This window comes from Podarcis vaucheri, assembly GCF_965113315.1.
Source record: "Podarcis vaucheri genome assembly, chromosome: 13".
Taxonomy (NCBI): domain Eukaryota; kingdom Metazoa; phylum Chordata; class Lepidosauria; order Squamata; family Lacertidae; genus Podarcis; species Podarcis vaucheri.
The window spans coordinates 54,856,603-54,871,427 of NC_138751.1; the positions used below are offsets into that span (position 1 = coordinate 54,856,603).

A 14,825-nucleotide genomic window follows, 5' to 3' on the forward strand; every position below is an offset into this window, starting at 1 on the left:
TGACCCAATACCAGTGCCAGCACAGTCAGTTTCTGTACGTGGAATGGGGTGGTGGTGCTGCCATCTTGCCCTTTTCCTTGGGCATGTCTTGGGCTGGCCCTGAGAGCCATGGACCAAACCTCTTTCCTGTAGAACCGCTGTGATAGACTAGCTGCAGAATAATCCACACATTTACTACATGGTGTACTTACAGTGAATCTTTCTACATTTACTCTCCATCCCCTGCTAGGATTCTCTTCCCCACATAAACACCCTTAGTAATGAATAGTTTGCCTTCCAGGTGCCAGTATCAATTCTCCTTGTCTTAAGAACCATCAGGGCCGGCCCTACCATTAGGCGGAATGTGGTGGAGTCTCCTTCTTTGGAGGTCTTTAAGCAGAGGCTTGACAACCATATGTCAGGAGTGCTCTGATGGTGTTTCCTGCTTGGCAGGGGGTTGGACTCGATGGCCCTTGTGGTCTCTTCCAACTCTATGATTCTATGATTCTACTACATGGTGTACTTACGGTGAATCTTTCCAGTCCTGTCGCTCCAGCGTTGCCAACAAATATTCCTGAGCTCGATTCAAAGAGCAAGGGCTGATCTGATCTCTGAAACTGCACCCTGTGATATTCCTCGCAGTCCATAAACAATGCAATGTCGTTGCCCTGAACAGCTATTGTAAAGCGATTCCATTTGTTGGTCATCACTGGGACTTTAAACGAAGCAGCTTCTCGGGATATGTGGGAACCGGGTTCAGTGTAGTACATAATTATTCTCTGGGTGCTGTCATCCACAGGCGATAGTCTGGCTCCCAAATAAATTGTCTTCTGAAAGGCATCTGTTACAGCGAACAAGACACCTCCATGGTCGCTGTTTGGTTTGACGGTGACGCTGATAGCAAAATCTCTGTAGAAGGGTTGAGGTATCAGAGTCCTTGACAGACGGCCAATGTTAGCCTCTGGCCCAAAACTGTATGCTGGAAACCCTCCATAACCGGTAATGAAGGAGACAGAAGGTGGCAGTGGGACTCCTATTAGTTCGGTGAGATCAAGGTGCTCCTTTGACCCTCTTTCTGTAACACAAAACAAAAAGTATTATTAGTAAGCGCATGCAGTCAGGATTCTATCCAACTTTTCAGGAAGAGCTATAAGCTTGTTCCAACTTTGCCAAATTCTCTTGAACAGTGAGAGAAAAGGCACTCAGACGGTTAAGCAATAGATACTTTTCCATTTTTTTATACTGTTAAATGTCACGTAACTTTAAATGTAGACCATCGGTACTGAGCTTCTGTTGTTGTTTTTTTGCTTTTTGCTTCTACATTGGTTTTTATTCTTCCCTGAGACCTGGGCACCCACAGCTCCCCTTGCAAAATACCAGGAGGGGGTAATGAGTAGCAGAGAACCAGCAAGTGTGTGTGCTTAATCCATTCTTTCTCTTCTCTGGGCATCAAGAGATGGTGGGACAGCTGATCTACAGAGCAGATCAGTCACAGAAGCACACCACCCAACTGCCATTTCTTTGCTGTACATTCCCTCTGACACGTACAGTGGTACCTCGGTTTTTGAACAGCTTAGTTCACGAACCACTTGGAACCTGAACAATGCACAACCAGAAGTCAGTGTTCTGGTTTTCGAACTTTTTTTCGGAAGCTGAACGCGCTCCGTTTTGAGTCTCCCTGTGTTTCCTGTTGTGCTGCTAATTTGCGTCCCCCCATTGTAATTCAAGCCTCCCATTTCCGATTGCAGTGTTCTGAGGTGGAATTTGGAGCTTATATTTGGTGCTTGTGTTTTTGCTAGTTATTTTGCGTTTTTTGTTCTGAGGCTCTTTCAGTTAATTTGTTTTTGGGACTGTGTGGATCCTAGTTCTGCTACTGATTGATTGATTGTGTGACTGCGGAGATGGATAAAAGCCCCCCATCCAAACAATGACTATCATCAGCGCAGGTAAGAAAAAAAGTAATTTTAATTTTTATCATCTACAATACTAGAGGAGGGAGAAAGGTTGTTTTCTGCTGCTCCAGAGAAGCGGACACGGAGCAATGGATCCAAACTACAAGAAAGAAGATTCCACCTAAACATTAGGAAGAACTTCCTGACAGTAAGAGCTGTTTGACAGTGGAATTTGCTGCCAAGGAGTGTGGTGGAGTCTCCTACTTTGGAGGTCTTTAAGCAGAGGCTTGACAGCCATATGTCAGGAGTGCTCTGATGGTGTTTCCTGCTTGGCAGGGGGTTGGACTCGATGGCCCTTGTGGTCTCTTCCAACTGTAGGATTCTATGATTCTATGAATACTGTTTTATTTATTTTATAGTACAGTCCCTTGATTACTGGGATGTGGGTGGCGCTGTGGGTTAAACCACAGAGCCTAGGACTTGCCATTCAGAAGGTCGGCGGTTTGAATCCCCGCAACGGGGTGAGCTCCTGCTCCTGCCAACCTACCAGTTTGAAAGCACGTCAAAGTCAAGTAGATAAATAGGTACCGCTCCAGCGGGAAGGTAAACGGTGTTTCTGTGCGCTGCTCTGGTTCGCCAGAAGTGGCTTAGTCATGCTGGTCACATGACCTGGAAGCTGTACACCGGCTCCCTCGGCCGATAAAGCGAGATGAGCGCTGCAACCCCAGAGTTGGCCAGGACTGGACCGAATGGTCAGGGGTCCCTTTACCTTTACCTTTACTTTGATTATTACTTTCATTTTATGGATCAATGGTCTCGTTAGATAGTAAAATTCACGTTAAATTGCTGTTTTATGGGTTTGTTTTTAAAAGTCTGGAACAGATTAATCCGTTTTTCATTACTTTCTATGGAAAAGTGCGCCTTGGTTTTGGAACACTTTGGTTTTGGAACAGACTTCCAGAATGGATTAAGTTTGAGAGCCAAGGTACCACTGTAGCTCCACCCTTGCTGTATTGCACTGTGCACCAAGCATTGAACACGGTCTGAAAACTGTGCTCCAAGGCAAGTAGTTCTGCCGTGAAGTTACAACATTTCTGGCACATAGCTTGGTGCACTGATCTCTTCCCTCAGACCACAGGCTCTCCCTCTTCCTTAGAAACGCCCTCATTTCCCTTCATTCAACAGAGAGGTGGTAGAACCGCTGGCTCCCAATGCTCTCAGGCTGCCCCTTCCAAAAACTGGGGAAACCTGGTTGCATGTTGCATTTGTGTTTTTCAAAGAACTCTTTGGCACTGACGTATCTAGTGCAAAATCAGGGCGACCAGGATATTTGGGGTTATCTGGAATGACTCAAAGAGTAGAAATGAAACATAGGCTCAACTGGTGTGAGGGAAGGGCTAGCCGAAATCTGTTGCTAATATGTTTGAATGTATGGCTGGCAGCGCAATCTTTACAAGGTTTCCTTTTGTTTAAATTACACAGAGCAGAGTACAGGAAAGTGCAGTCTAATCCCCTCCATTATAGAACAGCTTTATATTAATCCTTTGGAACACATAATCCATCTTGTCTACATAGTTTGAAATGAAGCAAGAAAAAAAATGCAAGTATAGACTGTAAAGGAAAAGACAAAATGGAAAGATTTCATCCTTGGAGTGTATTAAGTTTCTGGAATTCTCTTCATAAATCCCACTAATAGGCAGACAGGTTTATTTCATGCATTTTGAACTGTTTTATTTAGCTGGTAGTACTTTGCCCACTGTCTTATATTGTGATTTGATTTAAAAATAATAATTGAATGCCTGTATGGAGTAACTTAGCTGCAGTTTTTTGAAGGTTTCCCAGTGATACCAATAACACGTCATCATAATGCCATAAATTAATAAATATGAATCTGATAAGGTCATGGAGAATATGAGCATTTTTCTCAAATAAATTAATATAACAATGAAAGAGAAGTCTTGCCTTCATTGGCACATAAGCATAGAAGGTGCTTCCCCAGCAGAACATAAGATTAGGGCAGGTTGGCATATGGAAAGACTTTCCATCAAGTATTCTGGTCCCAAACTGAATTATTGACACATACTGCTGTGGGACTGCAATCCCCGTAATTAAATAGTGTGGGATTTTTCATTAGTGTGTCGTTTTTCCTGAATGAGAAGATGGTGGTGATTGTTTTAATGTATTAGATACACTGAGATCCAGGGCCTTATAGTGGTTCCCTCATTGTGAGAGGCCTTCTTGGTAGTAGCACCCTCCCTGTGGAATGCCATCCTGTCAGATGTCAAGGAAATGAACCAACTATTTGACTTTTAAAAGACATCAGAAGGCAGCCCTGTATCGGGAAGCTTTCACTGTTTGATGCAGCCCTGGGGCAGCCCTGTCAGATGGGCGGCATATCTATAATAACTTATTATTATCAAAATTTATATACTGCTCACTCAACAGAAAACCTCTAAGAGGTTTACAAACAAAGTGCTCCAAACAGGATCATTATAGCTATCACACAAATTATGCAGAGAAACCAATAATTAATCTTCCAACTTTCAAACAAACGAAATGAAGCCATAGGAACATGAAGACATACTAAATTTAATTGTGGGAGTGGCGAGCCCCCCCCCCACTGAAGTTAGAAGTTATCCACTTTGTCCTCTGTGCCATCGTGCCATTTTTCATCATTTAAATCATGGGTAGGCAAACTAAGGCCCAGGGGCCAGATCCAGCCCAATCGCCTTCTCATACTGCCCCGAAGACGGCCCAGGAATCAGCATGTTTTTTCATGAGTAGAATGTGTCCTTTTATTTAAAATGCATCTCTGGGTTATTTGTGGGGCATAGGAATTCGTTCATCTCCCCCCCCCCAAAAAAAATATAGTCCGGCCCCCCACAAGGTCTGAGGGACAGTGGACCGGCCCCCTGCTGAAAAAGTTTGCTGACCCCTGATTTAAATCAATCCTTCGAAGCTGCTGACTGCTCCATAGTAGAAAAATTAAGTCTTCTGAGAGGAGAGCTTTTGAATTTGGGTGTAGGGAAAAGGTCATCTGAAACTACCTCCCTTGGCCCCCAGAGCTTTATTTCAAGGAAAAAAATGTGCTGGCACTCACCATGAAGTTGTTACAGTAAGTGCCACACTTTTAACGTTTGGGGGAGGTGCCAGTACTGAGTACCATTGAGTACCCCCAGAAAAAGCACTGCCATTTTCCTTGCAGAAGTCTCTTGGGAACTGTGCTACATGGTGTCATTGCACCAGGCACACACATGGCAGACACCAAGAGCAAGGCCACCACTGGTAAATTAGTCTCCCCACCTCCAAAAAGTTAAGCACCTTAAAAGCTCTGCTAAAATACCTCCCCAAATTTTGCCACTTACAAATGACTGGCAAAATTGCAAGTACGTTTTGCCTCATTGCTAAGCTAAACCCCAATCAAACAGCTGCGTTTGGGGGGGGGGGAGGGAATGAATCGATAGACCAACCATGGACCTCTCAGCATAATACATAGCTTGGCCTCCTGTGCCAGTCTTTTCTGAGCTGTGAGTGGTCCTAACCAGCCTCGTCCACAATTGCACCCATGCTTTGTATAGGGAAACACATATGGACCCTACAGCCTGCCAATATGGCTGGCAACAATTTCTATGACCAGAGCTGTTTCCCATGCCTGGGCCGTCCTTGCTGAGCACTAATGCAACATCAGTGAGGGACGGGGCACATGGCCTGTGGTTTCAGCACACCAAGCATTACTGGAGAGAGGGACGCTACAATGGCTTCCAGTATACTGAGGTTACAGCAGGTAATAGCAAAAAAGCCCTTTAATGGGGGGGGGGGGGAGAGACAGAGTGGGGTGCGTGTGTCTTTTGATACGACCCTATCCCCATGGCTTAAGGTAGGTAAGAACATTCGTTGCAATTAATTTTCATAATAAACCTGCCGAATAGAAAGGCAACTTTTTCTTCCAGTCTTACAAAAGAGCAACTGAGGGTGAGGACTTGCCTATAATTCCACTACTCCTGTCCCTAGAAAGCATGGGTCTGAGTGATTTCCCGTTTGTCCTGCCACTTTCCCCAGGAAAAGCTGCTCTTTACTGCTGAATCGGAACAAACGTCAACCCGCAGAAAAACCAATGGATGTTTATTTTGACTTAGTGTTAAATAAGCAGCGTGTTTCTCTGGGGGGGGGGGAGATCAGTGGGGCAAGCAGAAGTGTGAACGAGCCCTGAGAAATAATGACCTACACAAGACCACCCAACAACTGATCAGAAATTAGAATCAAGGTCTCTCTCCACTGATCACAAGAAAACCAGAAGTCCACTTTGCTGGGGCAATCTCTTATTTTACAGCTAATGTACCTGCTTTCTTCTGTTTCCACATATTTATTTTCTCCGCTGTTCTGTACTCCAGATCCAATTCCATAGGTGTTTTCCTAGTAGCTAAGGTAGGTTTGGAAGGTACACCGGCAACACGTGGCACCATGCCAGGGGTATCCCATGCTGCTGGAACTGCTGAGCGGGCCCCAGTCTCCCTCAGTGCCCAGCCACTGGTTGAATATATCCTTGGCGTGGGAGAAGTAACAGGACTGGCGGTCACTGGCAAAGGTGAAATAGCCGTCCCAGGAGAGCCCCACAGCTGTTGCCACCACCATTGTCCTTGTACCAGGCCAGATGGCATTAGGAGAAATAGCCAGGCAAGTTTAGCAAGCATCTTCTGTTTCAAAGCCGGCACACAAAGGGTCAAAATTCCTTTCTGCTTCAACATCTACAACTGGCCTGTCAGAGTAAAGAGAAGCAACTTCATCCTTCTGCCTGTTTTAAAAGAAGCTCCATCTCCATATTATTCTCCGGGTATCAGCTTTTTGATGGAAGGACGGTGGGAGGCGGGGGCTTGCCCTTCGCAAAATCCAACTGGTCCTCTTAAATGGTTCTAACAAGCCTCCATCCTTCTGCAAAGCCTGTTAGTTAGCAATGTCCTTTCTCATGGAAATGAAGGGTTTGCCAGCCAGTATTAGGAGGAGTCTTTTGTGTTTACCAATCGCAGTGAAGGGGGCCAGTCTGCCTCCCTCCCTGATCCCAAATCTTTGCCTCCTAAGCAGTTTCAGAGAATTCCATCACGTGTTAAGTCTCCCCATGGTGGGTTTCAGACACACACAGGGAATTAGGAAGTAATGTTCTCATTAAACTCAGAAGAACCAGGGGTGTAATCTTTATCAGGTGCATTTGATAAGGGCTTCTGTGAAACATGAATATATGGATATGGATTTATTTTGTGACTCCAATCACAGCAGTGTTAAGGCGTGAGTGAGATTTGCCCCTAAACATTCTGCACTAATCCTGCCATGCATTTTTCTTTCTTCCCACCCGTAATAATTCATAGTTTTGGGGAAAGCAAGAAAAGGCATTCGAATGAGCATGCTATTTGTTTCATGGTTACATATCTTTTTTCAAATATATATCGAAGGAGAGTTATTTATTGATACTTATTCAAAGATATGCAGAAATACAGACCGATTACAAAGTATCTTTTTATAATATACTGAAATAAAACAGCTGCTTAATATAGAAACGAACAGGGGCAGAAAGAAAACAAGAAAAGGAAAAGAAAGACCTAAGGAGAGTGAAAGCCAAAGAGCAAAGAGAGAGGGGGGGGGGAACCTGAAGAAAAATAAATGAAGATAAAAGGCACTCGCTCATTAAGAGCCAACCATTCTATCTTCTATAAAACAGTATTTTATTCATTCTTCAAATCCAGATACTACAAGTTCATTTTCTCTTTCACACAAAAAGTCCGTAAGAAATTTCCAGTGCTTAATAAATGTCAGTAATGATTTTTCTCTAATTAAACACGTTAACTTTGCTATCTCAGTCAAGTCCAATAGTGTAATCAGCTATATCTTTCCATCTTCGTGCATATAGCAGTCTCACCGCTGTGATCATATATTGGGGTAATCTCCCATAATCCCTTTTCAATTGTGTACCAATTAACCCTAAAAGAAAGCATTCCGGCTTCAATTGAATATTAACCTTTAAAATCTGCTGTATCTTTTTTTTTTTTTTGGAAAATAATATTTATTACTTTTCCAACAATTTAAACACTACAAAAGAAAGAACAATACAATACAATACAATACAATACAATACAATACAATACAAAAACACTACACAACACTAACACATCAAACCAACAAAACAAAACAAAAACCGTTTAAAACACATCAAACCATTTCAATCTTTCATTCACTTATTTCAACGACCTCCTCACACCTCCCTCTTTGTATTCCACTTCTGTTAATTGTTTCAGCAATTCCTTTCCATCTTCCTCTGTTTTCTATCCTATAATTATCTTAACACATTTTAACCTTATTTTTTCCTTTAATACTTTATTAATCTATTTATACTTAATTCCTTATAACATTTCTACTAAAGCCATATAACTTCCTTCCAACATTTTTCTAACATTCATTAATTTTACAGTGTTTCTGTAAATAGTCTTTAAACTTTTTCCAATCTTCTTCCACCGACTCTTCTCCCTGGTCTCGGATTCTGCCAGTCATTTCCGCCAGTTCCATATAGTCCATCACCTTCATCTGCCATTCTTCCAAGGTGGGTAGATCTTGTGTCTTCCAATACTTTGCAATGAGTATTCTTGCTGCTGTTGTAGCATACATAAAAAAGTTCTGTCCTTCTTTGGCACCAATTGCCCGACAATGCCCAAGAGAAAGGCCTCTGGTTTCTTCAGGAAGGTATATTTAAATACCTTTTTCAGTTCATTATATATCATTTCCCAGAAAGCCTTAATCTTTGGGCACGTCCACGAAAGGTGAAAGAATGTACCTTCCGTTTCTTTACATTTCCAACATTTGTTATCGGGCAAACTAATAGCAACACCTTGGACCAATAGCAAGTCGGCAACCGGTGCAGATCTCTGAGCACAGGTGCTATAAGCTGACAAGGGCTGGATCTACACACACCTTTTAAACGTTATTATGTCAATGTGTTTGGTTTCCTTTTTGTTTCCTTTTTCACAATGTCTATCTGGGTTTTGGATGGGGGTAGCTCTGCAGCGCCCTCTGGTGTCGCATTTTGTCAACACATAACCAACATTTAAAAAGAAAATTTTAGCGTTAAAAACCATGAGTGTAGATTCGCCCAAGGCCTCCCTCTTGTCTGCAATCGTGCTGCCGCATTCTGCACTATCTGCAGCTTCTGGTCAAGCGCGAAGGATGCCCCACATAGAGAGCACATTGCAGTAATCCAGTCTTGCAGCAAGCAGTGCATGAACTGCAGTGGAACTCTTAAAGTCACCCTTGCGTACTTACCCCTTCCCCTCTTGTGAGATCAGGGCAGCTGCTTTCACCTTAATTAGGTGGCTGGTGAGGCTGCAACTTGCCGCTATAGAATTATGACTTGAAGAAAAAGAGTTGTAAGAGAAAGCACGGTTTATTTATTTTTATTACCTTCCCTTTACCCAGGTCCCAGGTCCCACGATAGGTTACAACAGTTAAAAATATCACATTAAAAACAATTTCAAGCAAACAGTTGGAGGAAATGTTAATGGAACAAGTAGTTGTTGCCTTTCCAGCTTCCAAGGGAGCTGCCTAATATTTATTTACTTACTTGTTTATTACATGTAATGCCGCTTTTTCCACTAAAGTGACTCAAAACAACATACAATGAAATAAACAATCATTGGAACCAAATATAAGAACAAGAACTCACAAGGGCATATTTTAAAGGTCTAACAGCTTTGCTGCATGTTTTATGATTTAAAATTTCTTCTTGGGTTCTCTCATCAAAGAATACTTGCCCCAAACCTGGATCTAGGATCATTTTATAGCTATCCCCCCCCCCGAACCAACACCTGCCACCTGCAGCAGGCTGATGACATGTTGGGACAGCTCCATATCTGTCATGGTGGTGTCTGTGAAGTCCTGAGCTGCCCCAGGTGTGGTGGAAATCCCCCCAGAACCAGCAGTCTAGGAGTCTTCAACAGCACCTCTGAGCCCACATTGCCAGCTCAGACAGGGAGGATCCTGGGCAGTGAACCAGCAGACTCCCTTGCCTGCTCTGATTACCCAATGCCAGTTATGGGGACAGGAAGCCTCGTGTGGGAGAGGGAAAGCCCAGAGAGAGCAACACACACACCCTGACCCTCAATTCTGCTCAGATTCTGGACCGCCTACCCAGGGCACCCAGTGGACGACTGACTACTGCTCAATCAGACCAACCCTACCTTGCTTGCCAACCAAATCTCAGTAATCCAAACCATGTCACCTCCTCATCCACAATCAGGCCATGGATGAGGGAGGTCTTACTTGAAGCTGGCCTGGCATTCAGGAGCTGCCTCTGAAGGCCCAAGGGCTGGCTGATAGGGCAACCCCAATTCTTTTGCCTGCAAAGGGTCTCATGCACTGCACAGCCACCTACTGTCTGCGCCACGGGCCCCTCACCAGGCTTGCCCCGGCCACACTAAACCTCCTCTTACCCATATTGCTCTCCCAAGGACAGCATGGCAGAAGTCTGCTCACTTTTTCCTGTGGGCAGTGTTGCAGCTGGGCAACCGGGACCCAACAGTGATCTGGCTTGGGGGGCAGAGAGTTGACGCCCCCTTCTGTGTCATTCTGGCTGCATCACTGGCACTGGGCACGGCCACACCCATCAGGGCCACACTGACCAGTCAGCACTGAGAGAGGGCATGGACATGGATGATTTAACCGCAGCGTGGCCAGCCAGGACCCTCTCTCTCACTCTCCCAACCCACCCACCCTCTTTTCATGCTTTGCTCTGATATGACCTTGCTATGGACACTTGTCAGCTGCCATATTGTTGGGGCCGGGTAGGAATTTTTCCACTTGGCAAATTGGCACCAGCCATTTGGTTTTCGCCTACCTGGTAGCAATCGTCATAACTTTGAGTGAGGCCTTGGCACGCAGACACTAGGCTATGAATTCCTAATCGGTCAAGAGCCATCCCTCAAAGAGAGAAAGAAAAAAGAAAACGGTTTTTTTGGTGGAGTTGTTCATTTCAAGGGCACAAGATCTTTAAAATTACTAGGAACAGTGCGAGAACATGGTGTGGGAGAATGCAAGAAAAGATCATTCACATCTCTTTCTCCAAATTACTCTGCAGGCTGCCAAGTTCCTCATCTATGGCTTCAATGCTCTCGTCAGAGCACTCCTTCAGATTGCAGATGTGACCTACTTTTTAAAAAGTGAAGTTTTCCCATAATCTGTGGAAGTAATTCCACGCCAAGCGTCCTGAAACGTTCCAAGTAGAGGAAGGGCTGATTTCCAGAGCTTTCTGGAATGACTTTGCTAAGCAATGACTGTTAGCAAACTGTACAAATCAGGAACTTTAGGTTAATATAAGAAAAGCCAAGCTGCTAGCCAGAATTTTCAGGGCTTCTGTACATTTTCAGCACAGCATGATATGAAGTAGATGTTCCCTCAGTGACAGATATAGGCCAGCGCAACCAGTTCAGTCACTCTGGGCACAGAGCTTCGGGGGCGCCTCAGGGAGCGCCATAACTATGATTTAGAATGGAGCATGAGAACATGGGGTGCCAATTTTGGTGTTGCACAGGGTGCCGCTGAAAGTTTAGACCCCAAGGTCTATCACTGACCCCCTGTAGGAAAGAACTGAGTTCTGCAAAGGCAAGAGAAACTTCTTCCGAAAGGTCACAATTCAGGAACCATACAATATCTGGCCGCAGGTGTACCTGGAACCGCTTTTGAATGCTGAGGTGCAAACCTTGAACACGTGGTGTAATAATAAAGGGGATAATGCTTAGGGATATCAGCAGTTAATTCTAAAAATCTGGTATCTGGCAGAGCCTGGGAATAGAGGGCTGAGGGCTAAGCCAGAGGGGAAACCCCAGTGATTTGTAGCAGGTGTGCAGGCAGAGACCAGCACGATTCTAAAGGATATAACTGGCGTTGGAGAATATGTCAATTTTGGTTTCTCTCAATTCTTCCCATCTTAACATCAGTTCTCCACATTTCCACACCAATTTGCAAATTATTAAAAAGAGTTCTCATGAAAATTTATTAGCATTGTAGTGCAATTTTCTTCTAAAATACACTTTTTATATGCAATTTTCCTTCCAAACATTTCTTTTGCAAAGTAATTTCCCCTAAAATAATGCCTTTTTGATGGTTAGTTGCACTAATATAAGCATTTTATGGGACACTTTACCTCGTTATAGGATTTTTTTGTACCCAGTATTTGGCTGGAGAACTGTACTGCTAAATTTGGAGAAGTGCAAGTTTGGGAATATTGCTGTGCTTTGGTTCTCAGAAGTGTGAATTTGGGAAGTTCACATTTAAAATGCAAATTCAATTGGCATCCTAGATAACTGATAACAAAGAATTACGGTAGCTGGACATAGAGGACTTTTCTGGCAACTGACTCCAAACCAAACCAAAAGCCAGTTATTTTGTTCTCTTTCTGGTCAGCTGCTTACCGTAAGAGTTCCTCAGTAGAGGCTTCAGCTGCAAAGAGCCTTCACAGCGGTTGGGAATGGCTTATGTATAATCAAAGCTTTAACTGATGTTGCTACCTCAGGCTTGATTTAAATTTAGCCTGACCTTTTCTGACACCCACACAGGTTAATCTTTTAGCTCTGCTTCAGAGCTAGGTCATCTATATTTCAAATATGTATGTATTTCAGTGAATTTACGTATGCTGAAATCAAACCTTTATTAGGCATTATGCAAATAAAAACCGTAAGAAGGAAAATAACATGTAAAAGCCTTGAAATATATATAAAAAGGCAGCAGTTGGCTACAATCATATATATATATATATACATATAAAATCAGTGGTTTTCCTTGTTATCCTGCTCCTTGGAGGACTGCAGCCAAAAACTCGGCTACCCCCGCCGTTACCCTTTGGTCAACGTCGGATAGGCAGAATCCCGCACATTCACCTTGCTGGGGTTCCAGACCACCCAAAAGAGGGGATAGCACGCGTTGACGGAGCGTACTGTACAATGGGCAATGAAAGAGAATATGCTCTACAGTGTCCGGGACATTCATAGAGCATCTGCAGAATCTCTTGTTTCTAGGGATGTTTTGATATCTTCCCCAGACAAATGCTGAGGGAAAGACATTCAACCGGGCCAGCATAAAAGCCCTACGTTGGGCTGGGATTATTAATTTAGTGACGTAATTGACTCTGCTATCTAAGATATTTAAATCATAGAATATGGGGGAGCAAATTTTATTTACAGCTGCCATAATATTTTGTCTCTCCACATCCTTTAGTCTAGCTAGGATATTATGGAAAATGTATTGCTCATTAGAATTATACAGGGGCTCCAGCTCGATGAATTTACGTATGCAACCATTCCCCTTCACAGACAACCACAGCTTTTACTCATATCAATCATACATTAATCATACATATAACCCATATATTCTGCAAAAAAAACCAAAAACCCAACACCTTGTTTTTCTGCTACTAGTGCCTGCGATGCTCTAGTATCACAATGCAATGGAAATCTCAAGAAGCACCGTAAAAATGACTTAGTATAGCAATATATGGGACATTGTCCCTGCAGAACACCTTTTGCAGCAGCATCGAGTAAGCAGGGGAGAAACTAAGACTTATAATTTGCTTTATGGTTTATGATTTTAATGAAGGGTGTGGCTTCAGTTGTACTCCTACATCTCATTTCTCTCTATGGCTTAGTTATCTAAATATAATTTGATATGTATTGCGGTTTGGTCCTGTTTTCTAGACAGGATACATGCTGTCTATCTACTCCTGCAGGTCTGTATTGTTACTTTCATTATTCAGTTGTTTTGATTCTATGCCACATCAGGTTTTTTTTTTAATGGAAACAACAATATAATAATAAGAATAATTTTATTATTTATTCCTCCCCAAAATCTATAGGCTTTGCCCCCCCCCTCCTCACACCTCTCAGATATTTAATTTCTGGAAATCCCAGGGAACAGAAATTGAAATCTGATGAATGCGAATTCCAGTAACTCACTACAGCAAACTGCTTAAAAGAGGAAGCTGCATCACTAAAAAAAAAAAAAAGGGAGGTCAAAAGATCACATGGATTTGCATAAAATTTGTGCGTGTCAATTTATATGCATAGATGCAAGTTTTAAAACAAATACCATAATTTGAATGGAAAAAGTATGTCACATCATAGTAAAGGGACTGTGGCCAGGTGACCTTCTGCAGTATGTACCTGCTGAGACTCTTGCACAGGTGCTCTCCACTGATGGCCAACACCAGGGTCCCCCTTTCCCATCTCAGGGTTATCTTTAAACTGGGCTTGGCTAGCTCGGTAAAGAGAGGATTCCTTCAAATATAGAACTGTCCTCTGGCCTCCCTCCCAATATAGGTCTGCCCTCTTTAAAGTCGAGCACACAGAGCCACTCTAAGGGACAAAGGGGCTTTTCTAGCCTGCGGAAATGGATATTGCTGAAGGATTTCAATAGCACAAAACCCTTTTAATGATTAAGTAGCAGACTGCAGGGTGAGATCATCTTTGGGTCAACCTTTCCTTGAGTATCTACTGTACTTCCCAACATTTGTTGCTTAACGCATCTCTCATTCTTCTTCTGTCCTCTGCTGGACAGAAAAATAGTTTACACAGCAAAATTGCAGCTCTTTTAACTACATTGTTCAAAACCTCCTTCCTGACGAACCAAATGCATACCCTCCAACATTCCTCAGATGAAAATAGGAACATTTCTCACTCCCCCAACCCGCCCCAACCTCTTAATCCTGATTTAATTAAGATGCTTAATTTTTATATCACTCTCATTCCAGAAGTATCAGCAGCAACCATTTTGAAGTAAATACTTTTTCAGAGATCAGCTGATTCTCTGACACCCATTATAAAAAGGTATGGGACAAAAATCAGAAAAGAGTCTTTAGAAAAAAGTAAGTAGTCTGGAAAACGTGCATCTGGAAACTATTCCATTAGCTATATAAACAGCTCAATGAAA

General features: G+C 43.1%; 1 protein-coding gene across 3 annotated transcripts in view; it reads right to left on the minus strand.

Moving 5' to 3' along the window:
* The window catches only part of COL15A1 (collagen type XV alpha 1 chain), a 127,395-nt gene that overhangs the window by 76,074 nt on the left and 36,496 nt on the right, over nt 1-14,825 (minus strand). For all 3 annotated transcript variants that reach the window (XR_014212796.1, XM_082194712.1, XM_082194713.1), the window contains exon 3: nt 507-1,054. Coding sequence is in view for 2 of the 3 variants with exons in the window: in XM_082194712.1 (XP_082050838.1) it covers nt 507-1,054 (548 nt within the window). In the remaining variant the exon portion in view is untranslated. The remainder of the gene's footprint in view (nt 1-506; nt 1,055-14,825) is intronic.